The following is a 15,845-nucleotide window of genomic DNA, read 5'->3' as shown; positions in this document are numbered from 1 at the left end:
TGGAAGTTAATGAGATTTTTAAAAACAAACAAACAAACAAAAAAAAAACAGACTGTCATGTTATTGAGAACCAGAAAGTGCAATCTCCCCTTTCCTGAAGACTTTCCCATGGTGGAAAACGTACTGACAGTTACAACAAGACTCCTTCTGTAAAAGTTAAATAAACATGTACTTACAGAAAACTTCACCATATCAATACACCATGTAATATATTTTCTTTGTTAAATAAGAGCAGTTTATAAATGTTTGTTATTAGTCTTTGATAATGTAGAGCATCCGCCATACAAGTCTCTGTGAATGAACTGTTACTATAGAAACCGTCACGAATTAGAACAAGTACATGAATAGAGTATAAATACATGATTTGAGCTGCTGTTAGAATATAACTAGGTTATACTGTATAACAGGTTGAATTTCAGATGGCTTCCTGTTCACTACATTGGCTCACTAACAAGGGTGTCATTTTAGTGCTGTACTAGAAAGTGCACTATACACTCAATACTATATTGAGCTGAAGGACACTTAAGTGATAAATACTTTTAGGACAATTAAACTTTCAAATACATTTCTGTTTGTGTCTGTAGCTCAATAGATATCTCTCGTCTACCATCTCCTACCTCTGGAGGTGGAGCTCTTTCTCACCCGGGCATGGCTGGCTTCGACAGAGATCACCGTGGCAACAAAGATGTGTTCTATGTGGCACGCCCACCCTTAGCCCGCTCAAGCCCCGCCTACTGCACCAGCAGCTCTGACATCACTGAGCCAGACCCGAAGGTATGTGGAAATGCACACCAAAAACAGAAAAGGCAGCCTATGCACACTTTTGTATATCCTTAAAATCTTTATTTATATCTTAATTATAAATACAGATAAATAAACTGTGGTAATGTACATATAGTATTATAGTAGCTTTACAATTAACTGAAAGACATTGTACAAAAACTACATGAATACTGAAGTTTATTTGTGATACAAAATCCAGAAATGAGCAACTGGCATCAGTTTAATTATTTGATTGTTTGTTGACTTGACTTGAGTGAACTTGACTTGACTGTACTGGACTGGATTTGATCTGACCTGACCTGACCTGACTTGATTTCATTTGACTGCAGTTGAATTGAACTGATTGGGCTTGGCTTGACTCTACTCAGTGTGACCTGACCTTACTTGATTTTGTTTGACTTGACTTGACGGGGCTTGACTCAACTTGATCTGACCTGACCTGACTTGATTTCATTTGACTGGAGTTGACATGAATTGATTGGACTTGGCTTGACTCAACTTGATGTGACCTACCTTACTTGATTTCATTTGACTGGAGTTGACGGACTGATTGGGCTTGGCTTGACTCAACTTGATGTGACCTACCTTACTTGAGTTCATTTGACTGGAGTTGACTTGAACTGATTGGGCTTGACTGAACTTGATGTGACCTGACCTGACTTGATTTCATTTGACTGGATTTGACTTGAAATGATTGGGCTTGGTTTGAGTCAACTTGATGTGACCTGACCTGACTTGATTTCATTTGACTGGATTTGACTTGAAATGTTTGGGCTTGGCTTGAGTCAACTTGATGTGACCTGACCTGACTTGATTTTGTTTGACTGGAGTTGACTTGAACTGACTGGGCTTGATGTCACCTTGATGTAACCTGACCTGACTTAATTTTGTTTGACTGGAGTTGACTTGAACTGATTGGTCTTGACTGAACTTGATGTGACCTGACCTGACTTGATTTCATTTGATTGGGGTTGATTTGAACTGATTGGGCTTGTGTTGACTTGATTTGACTAGACCAGACCTGATCTGACTTGATGTAACTTGTCTTGATCTGCCCTGACTTGATCTGACTTGATTGGGCTTGACTTTGACTTAACTTTGACTTGATTGTACTTAACTGGGTGTGATTGGACTGAACTTGACTTACTGTTCTTTCTAACAGTGGGCAACTGGCAGAACCTACCATGAAATAAAATGAAATATGAGATTATATAGCAAAATTAGTCACCTTTACCAAGTACTACAATACAATTCAAATGGCCTTGACACTAAAAACCTGGAGAAAGTACTGTATGTGGGATGGCACTGTGGTGCAGTGGTTAGTACTGTCACCGCACAGCAAGAAGGTTCTTGGTTTGAACCTCAAGGCTGACTGGGGCCTTTCTGTGTGGAGTTTGCATGTTCTCCCTATGCCTCTAGGTACTCTGGCTTCCTCCGACATTTCAAAGACATGCAGATTAGGTCAACTGGATACTTTAAATTGCCATAGGCGTGAATGATTTTTTTGTCTCTGTATTAGCCCTGTGACAGACTGGCAGTCTGCCCAGGGTGTACCCTACCTCTTGCCCGAAGTCAGCTGGGATTGGCTCCAGCTTCCCGTCTGACCCTGAAGCATAAGTGGTATAGATGATGGATAGATGGAAGGATTGAAGTACTATATATCTGAATAGTTTGTTTATTTTTTACCACACAAACATCTAACTTGCTCCAACCCAACAGATTCCAGTATCGATTTTTGTCCATGTGTTTCCTAGGTGCTGAGCGTGAATAAGAGTGTATCTATGATGGACCTGCAGGACTCGCGCATCAACAGCATTTCCAATCTGCACTCTGTAAACGACATGCTGAACTCATCACAGGGCTCTATCGCTGGACTGGGCAGTTTTGGTGGTGCTCCTCTGCGGCTTGGAGGCATGAGGTTCAGCCATTCAGGCGGCTTGGCCTCAGACTCACTCTCCCAGCAACAGCAGCATGCGGCAGCTGCCATGCATGTGCCGCTCTCCTTCCAGAACCCGCTGTTCCACTTGGCTTCAGATGGGCCTCAATACCATGGCCCACCCCATGCCTCACATGCCCCACCACTCCTGCTTGCCCCAGAGCCCGAGAACGGGCACGCAGGCTTCGGTGTGCCAGCCTTCGGTCATGGTGGGTTCTCTCGCAGTGAGGATCTCTCAGCCCTGCGCTCACAGAACAGCCTGGTGCAGCCCAGCATCGTCCACTCGCACAGCTACAGTGACGACTACACCCGCCACAACCAGGCTGACTACGCACGCCGGCAGCTATCACTGCAGGTGCAGGTATGCTGTAAGAAGGATTGCAGCAAATGTATGACGAGTGTACAGTTTGTTTATATATACCCTGGACTAGCAATGTCATAGCAATCACACTTCAGTTTATTCAAGTCATTGATTTTGTGTTACAGAAGACCTCTGGATTTTCTACACTGTCAACGAAATGTGCTCTATAAATATATTTGTACATAAAACCTTTTATTTTATTACATTTTCCCCATTATTTTTAACAGTCTTTATTTTTGTATCAACATGACATGATTACAACTAAAGATTCAGTTGCAGGTTTGTTTCATGGCACAAAAAAATCCATATAAAAAATCAGAAATAATAAAAAAGGAACAGTATGATATTATTTGGAATGAATTATAATGCAATACAATGTGAAGGCTAAGGCCTGAATGGCTCTGAACAAGATTTTCGGCTCCATCTATTAGAATGATGGCAGCACAGTAGTGTAGTGGTTAGCGCTGTCGCCTCACAGCAAGAAGGTCCGGGTTCGAGCCCCGTGGCCGGCGAGGGCCTTTCTGTGCGGAGTTCGCGTGAGTTTCCCCATGTCCGCGTGGATTTCCTCCGGGTGCTCCGGTTTCCCCCACAGTCCAAAGACATGCAGGTTAGGTTAACTGGTGACTCTAAATTGACCGTAGGTGTGAATGTGAGTGTGAATGGTTGTCTGTGTCTATGTGTCAGCCCTGTGATGACCTGGCGACTTGTCCAGGGTGTACCCCGTCTTTTGCCTGTAGTCAGCTGGGATAGGCTCCAGCTTGCCTGCGACCCTGTAGAAGGATAAAGCGGCTAGAGATAATGAGATGAGACGAGATGAATTATAATGCAATAAAATGCTAAGGCCTGAATGGCTCTGAACAGGATTTTGGGCTCCATCTATTAGAATGATGGCGGCACGGTGGTGTAGTGGTTAGCACTGTCGCCTCACAGCAAGAAGGTTCTGGGTTTGAGCCCAGTGGCCGGCGAGGGCCTTTCTGTGTGTAGTTTGCATGTTCTCCCCGTGTCTGCGTGAGTTTCCTCCGGGTGCGCCGGTTTCCCCAACAGTCCAAAGACATGCAGGATAAGCTAATTGGTGGCTTTAAATTGACTGTAGATGTGAATGGTTGTTTGTCTCTGTGTCAGCCCTGTGATGACCTGGCGACTTGTCCAGAGTGTACCCCACCTCTCGCCCATAGTCAGCTGGGATAAGCTCCAGCTTGCCTGCGACCTTGCACAGGATAAGTGGTTACAGATAATGAATGGATGGATTGATTAGAATGTAATGGGTTTCTGACAGTCCAAAGCAAATATCTGGTGCTTTTGATGCATAAAACATTGCTGTTGCTTATGTGAGTCAGAAAAGACAAAACTTTTTTAAGTAAATATAAGTGGAAGTCACTATAAGTTATGTATGATTAATACTTAGAATTGGAGAATCCCTTGAAAAGTAATAAATTTACAGAAGATGCACTGCTGGTTCTTCGCCTCATATCTGGACTTTAATTTTAAAAATGCAACAGCATGATAGCTGAATATATATTTTTGCCTGATCTGATGGCTTGTGATAAATTTGTTTTCTGTATAATATACATACATTGTTTTTCTCTGTCTCTAGGAGAATCTCCATCAGCAGGTATTAATGGGTATGGCCCCTCAGACTGCTACTGGTACTGGAACACCTGCCTCTGTTGCAACGCCCCCGGCCACCATGCACCCTGTCCGTCAGGCCTCTATGGCCCCTCCTCCTACACAGCGTATAAAGCCTCAGCCTTCCCACCAGCTTTCAGTCAGCTCAGCTGCTAACTCCACCCCACCCAAGGTCCGACCCCAGAGTGGAAACCTCCTTCAGTCACCTGAGTCAAGTTTTGGAGCAAGGCCGTTGCCACGGCAGCAGCTGTCAGTTAAGGATAGCCCCGCCCCTGGCCTCCCTCACCAATCCAGCACAGCCAGTGATAGCCAACCACCACAAGGGGGCACTAGTGAGAATACAGAGAATGCACAGAATGATACTCCTGCTAAAACTGCTCCACAATCCAACCAACAGCACCTACTAAAACCAACTACTAACAAGCAGGTACATACACATATAACATCACACAATATAACATTGTGTATATGGTACAGACACTGATATACTCCAAAACTGTTTGCTTTGTGTGACACCCTGGCTGAATTTCATGGAATGATCACACAGGAAGCAGGCATGTCAAGTTGCAAAGTTTTGGTGAAGATGCAGTTGCAACAAATTTAACTCTGATGAGTGAAACCAAGAGGTTTCAGAAGGTGTAAGATTCATTTTAGCCAAAATTTAAAACCAAAACCCCTTTTAATAAGTAATGTATGTTCTCTATGACTGCCAGTGTTGGAGCTTTTAAAATGCTATCAAAATTAAAAATGGCAGGGGGGAAAATTCACAAGTTTGAATGCAGTAAATATCTTATTCATTAAACAGCTAAAATGTGGAACTACACTGGAAATTGCCATTTGAACGTCATGGGAATATTTGCATTTTAGCATATACACTGCAACCCCGCGATAACGAATTCCTTGAGGGATGTCCAAATAGTTCGTTATACAGAAAGGTTTGTAATACTGAAATGGACCCACTTGTCACACCAAACACTCACATTATTTGCGAAATTTTAGGTAAATTCTCCTTATCATGAATTTCTCCTTCCGAGTCACTATTGCAGTTCATTGACTGAGTTAAAGGATCACGAACGGAGGAGATGATTTCTTCATCTGTTATGGAAATAACAGAGGTTACTGGTGTATCATTGTCAATGTCCACCCATTGACTTGCTCTGTTTTCTAACTCTTTCTAATTCAGTTCATTCATGTGTCGCAAATCACCGATGATGTCATTTATGTTGTGCCGTGGGACTAAGCGAGGTGGGGCAGGGGCTATAAAAATGCCACCAGTGCTCTTTAACTAGGTGTTAAGTTTAATGGTATCAGCAGTTGTTTTGTCCTTTTATTGGTCTTTTGATCACCATTCTCGATAATTGTTAGTGATCGACACCTAAGCGAGACTCGTTAAGCCTTTGTTTCATGGTGTTAACATGTATTGTTAACTTGACTGTAGACTTGATTACTTGTTTGTCTCTACTGGGAAGAGGAGCACATGGCTCAGGCCCTGTCCACACGGCAACGGATTCAGGTGACTCCGATACAATTGCTTATCGTTTAGGCCTGGCGTCCACACGGCACCGGCGTTTTGGGTGCCCAAAACGCAATCTTTTTGAGAACGGGTTCCAGAGTGGAAAGATCTGGCAATGTTGCCGTTGTGAAGTCGTCTAGATGAGTAGAACGGATTTGTTTACGATGACGTCACAACCACATGACTGTGAGTGCTTCACGCCGGGTAGAAGTGTAACGAACTCGATGCGAGTTGTCAACAAATCCTATAACTTGGTTCATGAAACGCGCTTACAAAATATTTTCACTGTGAATATTTATCGTGTAATGGTGCAAAGTGAGAGAGAGAGAGAGAGAGAGACTCTGCCCTTAGGGCAGAGTCAATTCCGCCAGCAAAAATAGGGAAAAAAAGGAGCGATCTCACCTCTTCAGATGTTGGTTTAAGTCCTACAATACATTCCTCAAAAAGGGCGTAGAAGAGCAAATTAATCCATCAACGTGTAGCATTCAATTTATTCCGGACCATTAAAGACGCCGCCTTCCGCGTAGAATCATACATCATCCTCGCCGCCATACTGGATAGGTCAAAGCGGAGAATAAAGATTAGCTGCGTTTAACTGTACCAACAGGTTTGCTGTACAAACGAGATCACATGGGATTACCTTTCACAGGTGAGACTGGAAAAATACTTTTCATTGTATTTGGTCATTATAACGTAATTTTACGAACAGATTTTCCTGACTTTGTGGCTAATATGAAGTCTCGCGCATAATAGTTTATGCGCATGCGTCCTTACTTCTTCTATTGTTCTGGTGTCTCCGAAGGGACCGTCTTACAGCGCCCCTAGAGGTGTGGCATGTGTATTGCATCATTTTCAGCAAGCGTTGCGTTGCCATATGGACCTGATATTTTACTGATCGTTGCCCATTTGGACGCGATATATTTTTAAATAACATCTCGTTGCCGTTGTCGTGTGGATGTAGCCTCAGTGTGTCATGTAAGCAGACAAATGATGGATGTAATTGCAGGAAGAGTGTTTATTCACAGACAGGCAGGCAAACAGTTCAAAAACATAAGACAAAGGCAGGGTCATGAAATGGGCAATGGTCATGTGAGACACAAACAGAATGGTGGAGACAAAGATGAAAGGCAGAGTCCAAATACACAAAACAAAGTCAAAACCAGAAAGGCAATAGACCCTTTTCAGTCACGTGACCTTCGTAAACGCGACCGCCATTTTGGACATGTAGTGGACTTCGGCTCGAATCGGTTTGCATGCGAGGAAGGCGACAAACGAAAAACATAAAAGAAAAAGGAGCGAGATGCAGAAAACACCTTCACTATCCAGCGACGTAGGGCATTTACAGGGCGAACAGAGGGAGAGGCATTTGCAAAAATTGAGGTTAGCAGGCTTAGAGAACGACGTTTACCTGCTTCCACCAGGATTGTTCACTGACGTACGGAAGTACACCAAGCCCTCGTCTTTACCTGACTTCGGCCCACACGATCTGTATACCTATGTCGTTAAAAACCCATCGCCATACACAGGTATTGAGCTGAAAACGTATAAGAGTTTGGATGCCTACAAATATTTTGTGTCAGGCTGGGTAACATGCCTACATCAGTGGGTCGTCCCTGGAGCCGGTGGTCGCCATCTTATTACAGCTAAGGTTTGTTCACATTTTCATTTACTTTCGGTCCTCAGGATAAACAAAATGTTATTAAATGTCATTGAAATAACTTCTTAGTCTGTTGAGACGTGGCCCGTTATAAATTTGCTGTTACCAGGCAATGACCAAGAACTGTATTATTAGGGTCGGTGTCTGTGTTGTAGCAGTGTACTAGCAGCTAGCTGTTAGCACTAGCTAATGTCAACAACATACAGTAGTAGCTAGTATGTTACTGTAGCAATGTTTACGTTCAGTCATTTGGATGACTGTTAAAACCTTTCAGTCTCAAGTTTTTCCTTTACTGTATTTACTAGTTTACTGTAATTATGATCCGGCAGCTATTTACACCGGATCCAGTGTAAATAGCTGCCGGAGCCAACGTCCGAGGTTCCGGAGCGAGCTCCAGCTTGCTCCCCCTCGAATTAAGCCCTGTACAGGCTTAATTTGAGGGGGAGCAAGCCGGAGCACGCTCCGGAACCTCGGACGTTGGCTCCGGCAGCTATTTACACTGGATCCGGTGTAAATAGCTGCCGGATCATAATTACAGTAAACTAGTAAATACAGTAAAGGAAAAACTTGAGACTGAAAGGTTTTAACAGTCATCCAAATGACTGAACGTAAACATTGCTACAGTAACATACCAGCTACTATGTTGTTGACATTAGCTAGTCAACAATAGCTACTACAGAAGAACAAAGAGGTTACAATGGGTTATTTTAGCCTATTTGGTTACACACTTGCCACCACAGAATGTTAACAGCAATGTAATGCCTTTTCTGGCTAATTTTATTCGTCTTACCTCCAACAAAGTGGTCACTACACAAGCGTTGGTATGCCGAGGGCTGCCAATCTGTTAATGGCCGCTATCCATCTTCTCCGTCGGGATCCGATAAAATGATAACCCTTGCCTTGTGTGTTGATGGTTACTACATCCAGGTGCACAACAATATCGTGGCATGATGGAAGTCTTGCTGAAAGTAAAAACTTTCTTTGCTGCCGTTCCTCAATGTTGGCTGTGGTAAACTACTGGTAGTACATGTCCAAAATGGCGGCCGCGTTTGTCGTGACGTCACGTGAAAAGGGTCTATACACAGATACAAGGCTTGGTAATGTGAGGCCCTGTCCACACGGCAACGGATTCAGGTGAATCTGATAAAAATTTTTATCAAATCATTAGTTTTCTTTTGTTTCAGACATGTAAAAGTTTTTACCTTTACCTGACATGTTTCGATGGTGTAACTTCCGTCTTCATCAGAGGGTCACCCGGATGTTAGTGTGTGACGTGCCTTTATAATCAGCTGATGTTACGGAGGTGTGACCTCCCTGTCAATATTGACAGGTCGGTCACGCCTCCTGCTGTCAGTGTTGCCCCCTCAGGACGGCGCTCCAGGTGTGGGAGAGCATGTATGCCCCCTCATCCCTGTTTATTGTTCTTGGGCTATGCTTTCTGATTTCTATTGACTCCTTGATCCAACGGTGGTATCTGTTGTTCTCTTGCTGTATGATCTGAGCATTGTCCCAGTCCATTATATGATTTTCCCTTCTGCAGTGGTCCGTTATTGCTGATTTGAGGTTCTCTCGCATGGCTTTATCTTTTATTGCTCTTGTTTGTCTCTGTTCTGTTTCTTTTTCACATTCCTTTTTATGTTCCTTTTTTCGTGTACTAAAACTCCTTCCTGTCTCCCCAATGTAGGTTTTATTGCATGACAGGCATGGTATTTCATATATGACATTACATTTATTGTGTTGGTCGAGTTTGTCCTTAGGGTGAACTAGTAGCTGTTGTAGTTTGGTGTGTGGTTTCACGGGTGTTTGTATGTTGTGTTTTTTCATGGCTCTTTGGATTTGTTCTGTAACTCCTCTGATATACGGTAGAGTCACTACTGCTTTGCTTTCCTGTTTTTGGGTTGTCTGTTTTCTTCCTTTTTTCATCTGTGTCTTTTCTTTTGTTTTCACTTGTTGTGCGCCTTTGTGTATGGCCCATGGTGGATATTGACATGTGAATAGAGCTTGCCATATGTGTTGTTCTTCTGTTGCGCGTTCTGTGGGATCGGTTATGATTATATGATTTTTTTATCGTTTCGGCCTGGCGTCCACACGGCACCGGCGTTTTGGGTGCCCCAGAACGATATTTTTTGAGAATGGGTTCCAGAGTGGAAAAATCTGGCAACGGCGCCGTTGCGAAGTCGTCTGGATGAGTAGAACGGATTTGTTTACGATGATGTCACAACCATGACCTGGCGACTTGTCCAGGGTGTACCCTGCCTTTCGCCCGTAGTCAGCTGGGATAGGCTCCAGCTTGCCTGCAACCCTGTAGAAGGATAAAGCGGCTAGAGATAATGAGATGAGATGAGATGAGATGAGATGAGATGAGATGATGTCACAACCACATGACTAGAACAAGCAGCACTCTCGCACGCATCATTTGTAACAACAGCTTTTCTTTTAAATAAACAAGTAACTGAACCATTTCTTGAATTTCTTTTTTTTTATTGGATAAGACTGCTTTTCAAAATGTTCACACACAATATAAAAAGTTATATAAATTATATTAAAATGCTTTTCAAAATGTTCACACACAATAAGAAAATTAAGTTATATAAAACTATGCACACTAATAAAACTAATTTGTACACACAGAAGGCACGATTTCCTCACGTAGTCGCAGCCATCTTCTTCTTGTTGTTGTGTGTTCCTGTGAGTGCTTCACGCCGGGTAGAAGAAGGGGTTTATGCGCATGCGTCCTACTTCTTCTATTGTTCTGGTGTCGCCGATGGGACCGTCTTACAGCGCACGTAGAGGTGTGGCATGTGTATTGCATCGTTTTCAGCAAGCGTTGCGTTGCCATATGTACCTGATATTTTACTGATCCGTTGCCCATGTGGACGTGATATTTTTTTTACCCGCTAAAAAAAAAATCTCGTTGCCGTTGTCGTGTGGATGTAGCCTGAGACACAGCACATATACTTCACCAAGTCTGTGTGTTTAGAGAATCCTTATAAGCACTCGCTGTGATTGCACTCTAATCTGGAACAGGTGCATGGAACATAAGCAGGTTGTTGTTAACAATGCACATCAGGGGCGATTTCTCAGAGACAACAAGGGAAGCCGAGCTTCCCCTAAAATTCTCTCCCCAAACTGCAGCATCTATGACGTTGAATTCTCATTAAAACAATAACTTGCATAACATAATATATGCCCAAGATTGTATTTACGTTCATAACTATCCTGTAACTTATTTGAGTGATGTCTGACGAACTTGCAGTTCGCTACGAGAATCACCTTTGCTGCCAGGCTGTAACCAGCGTTGCCAGATACTGCTGACATTTTCCAGCCAAAATATGTTCAAAACCCGCCAAAATGCACTTAAAACCGCCCAATCTGGCAACACTGGCTGTAACCTTTCTTATTTCAATGGGCTCTATGCGCTGGCAGCCGGGTATCCGTTGCAGTCTATGAGAGGGCTCTGAACAGCCAATTTCAGCTAGTTGTTATTGATTAAAATCGACAAAATCGTCACTTCCAGGGAAGCCGGGCTTCTCTGGGGCTAACGAGACAGTGGGAGGGGCAAGAAGCCGGGCTGATGAAGGATTATTGGAGGTAGTGTTAAAAGACATGAGGAGGGTGGGCTCTGTACTTCGGCGTCGGCGAGGAATACAGTAAGCACAGTCAGTCCCTAGCGGATGTCGAGAAAGTGTAGTCTTGTGCCAAAGTGCTGTCTGAATTTCTTTTCATATAAACGTTTCTTCTCATTGATGTCTCTGTACATTACTCTGTAAATAAATGTAAATATTACTCGTTGTGCTCCGTTAGCCTTCATCCATTCTATCAGTTTGATCATTCGTGAATTCACTCGTTTATTTCATTTGTAGTTCAATCTGGTTGTAGGCTAGCTTGAGCCTTATTGGGATCTGCAGTGCTAGCTGCTAACAGAAATTGGTGAAGTCTCTGGAAAGCACAACCAGCTGGTATGACAGGGTCACAGGCCATTTTCTGGAAAAGGAGCGGAGGGCAGAATTTGTGTATAAATAGTGTTAATGTTCATGAATGTGAAGTGTGTATATTGTTCAGTAATGTTAAGAGAATGGTGGGCTCTGTGTTATAGGTTATACCTGGGTATAATATTCAAGGTTCTGTGTGTTGCATAGCCTACCTGGTTATGAATTTCCAGACTGTGTTGCAGAAGATGTTCAAGGATGTGTTGCACAGCTGGGTGTTGTGTTAAAGACTCTGTGTTGCATATCAGGGTATGATGTTCAAGGCTCTTCGTTGAATAGCCAGTGATTTTTGGATGTTTGATATTTTTGATTAAGGATATGAGGCACTAGCCTGGCAAGCCAGACTATAACATGAAATGTACAAGCAAAAATACTTTCTGCCACTAGGTAGGGTTGTCTAGTTCACTATGCTAATGGGGCACACCTTTCTATGCTTTGATATCTGGCCTACAGGTTTTACGATGAATGCGTAAAATGGGCTTCCCCTGTTTTAAAAACCAGGAGCCGCCACTGATGCACATGTATTGATAATCACTTGTTACATGCGAGTTATTTAGTCATATTCTGCATTTACATCACCAAGCAACAATATAAACAGGTTTTATTATATAAAGACATTTGGACCTGTATTTACTCTTCATAGTGTTTAATGAAAGCTTTCTTTAAAACAGTATAAAACTTTTATTTCACATACCTCTTTCTCTGTTCATGTCTTTAGGGCTCTAAGTCTCCCTCCACACTGAACCCTCCGACCCCTGCATCCGAGCGGACAGTCGCCTGGGTGTCCAACATGCCTCACCTGTCAGCTGACATCGAGAGTCTGCGTGTGGACAGAGAGGACCTGAAACTGAAGGAGCACTCTAAGAGCATGGACGAGTCTCGGCTGGACCGGGTCAGTGACAATTTCCATTAACAATTCACCAATAATATAAATTATGGATTGTATATAGATACACATCCTTTTTTTTTTTTTTTGCCTTAATGTCATTTGGATTTATCAGACACAGTAAACCAGATGTACCAGAAGTGGACAAATGAGTAGCACTGGAGTCTGGGACAAGTACATTTCATATCTGGGCTGTTATATATTTTTATTCATAATGGACAAGTAGCTTTAACAACAACAACAAAAATGGGATAAAGTCCTACTCCTTATTGATGTTGGCATGCTTCATACACTGAGTGCAGAATTATTAGGCAAGTTGTATTTTTGAGGATTAGTTTTATTATTGAACAACAACTATGTTCTCAATCAACCAAAAAGTCTCATAAATATCAAAGCTGAATATGTATGGAAGTTAGAGTGGGGCGTTTTTAGTTTTGGCCATTTTAGGAGAATATGTATGTGTTCAGGTAACTTTCACCATGCAGAATTATTAGGCAACTTAATAAAAACCAAATATGTAGCCATTTCACTTATTTATTTTCACCAGGTACACTGATATGACAACTCCAGATTTGCAAATAAACATATCTGACATTCAAACACAAAACAAAAACAAATCAGTGACCAATATAGCCACCCTTCTTCATGAGGACGCTCAAAAGCCTTCCATCCATAGATTCTGTCAATTTCTTTATCTGTTCACGACCAACATTGTGTGCAGCAGCAACCACGGCCTCCCAGACGCTGTTCAGAGAGGTGTACTGTTTTCCCTCTTTGTAGACCTCACGTTTTATAATGGACCACAGGTTCTCTATGGGGTTTAGGTCAGGTGAACAAGGGGGCCATGTCATTATTTTTTCACCTTTCAGGCCTTTACTGGCTAGCCACGCAGTGGAGTATTTGGACGCATGAGATGGAGCATTATCCTGCATGAAAATCATGTTCTTCTTGAAAGATGCTGACTTTTTCCTATACCACTGCTTGAAGAAGGTTTCTTCCAGGAACTGGCAGTAGGTCTGGGAGTTGAGTTTGAGTCCATCCTCAACTCGAAAAGGTCCAACAAGCTCATCTTTGATGATACCAGCCCATAGCAGTACTCCACCTCCACCTTGCTGGCGTCTGAGTCGGAGTGGAGCTCTGTGCCCATTACTGATCCAGCCACAGGCCCATCCATCTGGCCCATCAAGAGTCACTCTCATCTCATCAGACCACAGCACCTTAGAAAAATCAGTCTTAAGATATTTCTTGGCCCAGTCTTGACGTTTTATCTTGTGTGCCTTACTCAGTGGTGGTCGTTTTTCAGCCTTCCTTACCTTGGCCATGTCCCTCAGTATTGCACACCTTGTACTCTTTGACACTCCAGGAATGTTGCAACTCTGGAATATGGCAGAACTGGATGCTAATGGCTGCTTGTTAGCTTCACGCTTGATTTTCCGCAGATCATGTGCAGTTATTTTACGCCTTTTTTTTTCACACGCTTCTTTCGACCCTGTTGACTATTTGCAATGAAACGCTTGATTGTTCGGTGATCACGTTTTAACATCTTCGCAATTTCAAGAGTGCTGCATCCGTCTGCAAGACATCTCACAATTTTATACTTTTCAAAGTCTGTCAGATCTCTCTTCTGACCCATTTTGCCAGAGGAAAAGAGGTTGCCTAATAATTATGCACACCTGATATAGGGTGTTGATGTCATTAGACCACACCCCCTCTCATTACACAGATGCACAGCACCTGATATACTTAATTGGTAGTAGGCTTTCAAGCCTAAACAGCTTGGAGTGGGACAACATGCATTAAAAGGATGTTGTGGTCAAAATACTCACTTGCCTAATAATTCTGCACTCAGTGTAGTGGTGTGGTGCACCATACAAGTGTAACTGTAGTGATGCTACTCATTCCAAATCCCACTGCCTGATGCACTACACACACTGCCCAAGGGGCGATCTGGTTAAGAGCAAAACATTTATTATTATTCAGATTCATTTATGTAAACAGATAACAGACTGCACAAAAGATAAATGAAAGCATGGAAAGGAAAATGACAGATTACAGTGAGCTGGCAATGTGGTAGAGGTGTGTAAAGAGATGGGTCTTGAGTTGTGATTTGAAAGGTTCCAGAGTAGAGAAATAACTGAGGTGCTCAAGCAGGGTATTCCAGAGTTTGGGGGAATACTACACTGAATGAGTGGTCATACAGTACCAGTCAAAAGTTTGGACACATCTTCTACTTCAATGGTTTTTCTTTATTTTTATTAATTAAAAGACACTTCATGTTTTAAAGTAATGATGGATGTCATTTCTGTTTACTTAGTTGAGCGGTTCTTGGCATAATATGGATTACTACAGTTGTGGAATAGGGCTATTTACTGTATTTTTTTGAGTGAAGCTCCTCGTGAGGGAAGTATGCAGAGCGGAGGACCATATTTAAGAGAATACGGTAATGCATCAACCAGATTTTTGATGACTTTTCCGACCATAAGACGTCTGTACAAGCGAACAAGGAATGTGTACCACCACAGGGGACCCAGTTTTAAGTGCAAGGCAATGTATCTCATAAACACTTGACCACCGGACAACAAAATTTGTATCTTTATTTACATAAGATAGATGGGTTTTTATCTATTGCTTGTTTTTAATTTGCTTTTTAAAAAATAACATGGGATTAGGGGTGGCACGGTGGTGTAGTGGTTAGCGCTGTCGCCTCACAGCAAGAAGGTCCGGGTTCGAGCCCCGTGGCCGGCGAGGGCCTTTCTGTGCGGAGTTTGCATGTTCTCCCTGTGTCCGTGTGGGTTTCCTCCGGGTGTTCCGGTTTCCCCCACAGTCCAAAGACATGCAGGTTAGGTTAACTGGTGACTCTAAATTGACCGTAGGTGTGAGTGCGAATGGTTGTCTGTGTCTATGTGTCAGCCCTGTGATGACCTGGCGACTTGTCCAGGGTGTACCCCGCCTCTCGCCCGTAGTCAGCTGGGATAGGCTCCAGCTTGCCTACGACCCTGTAGAACAGGATAAAGTGGCTAGAGATGATGAGATGCGATGGGAACATGGGATTATTTGCTAACACATTTTATGGAAAATATTGATGAAAAATTTG

At 42.9% G+C, this 15,845-nt stretch overlaps 1 protein-coding gene across 1 annotated transcript in view; it reads left to right on the top strand.

Moving 5' to 3' along the window:
• syngap1a (synaptic Ras GTPase activating protein 1a) overlaps window positions 1-15,845 on the top strand; it is a 113,720-nt gene that overhangs the window by 62,574 nt on the left and 35,301 nt on the right. Inside the window, exons 12-15 of the mRNA XM_060915326.1 lie at window positions 585-774; window positions 2,538-3,080; window positions 4,675-5,133; window positions 12,584-12,757. Of these exons, the coding sequence (XP_060771309.1) occupies window positions 585-774; window positions 2,538-3,080; window positions 4,675-5,133; window positions 12,584-12,757 (1,366 nt within the window). The remainder of the gene's footprint in view (window positions 1-584; window positions 775-2,537; window positions 3,081-4,674; window positions 5,134-12,583; window positions 12,758-15,845) is intronic.

Source organism: Neoarius graeffei, chromosome 2 (genome assembly GCF_027579695.1).
Source record: "Neoarius graeffei isolate fNeoGra1 chromosome 2, fNeoGra1.pri, whole genome shotgun sequence".
NCBI lineage: Eukaryota > Metazoa > Chordata > Actinopteri > Siluriformes > Ariidae > Neoarius > Neoarius graeffei.
The sequence above is the reverse complement of the archived record's forward strand: the minus strand, read 5'-3'. Positions and strand labels throughout refer to the sequence as shown.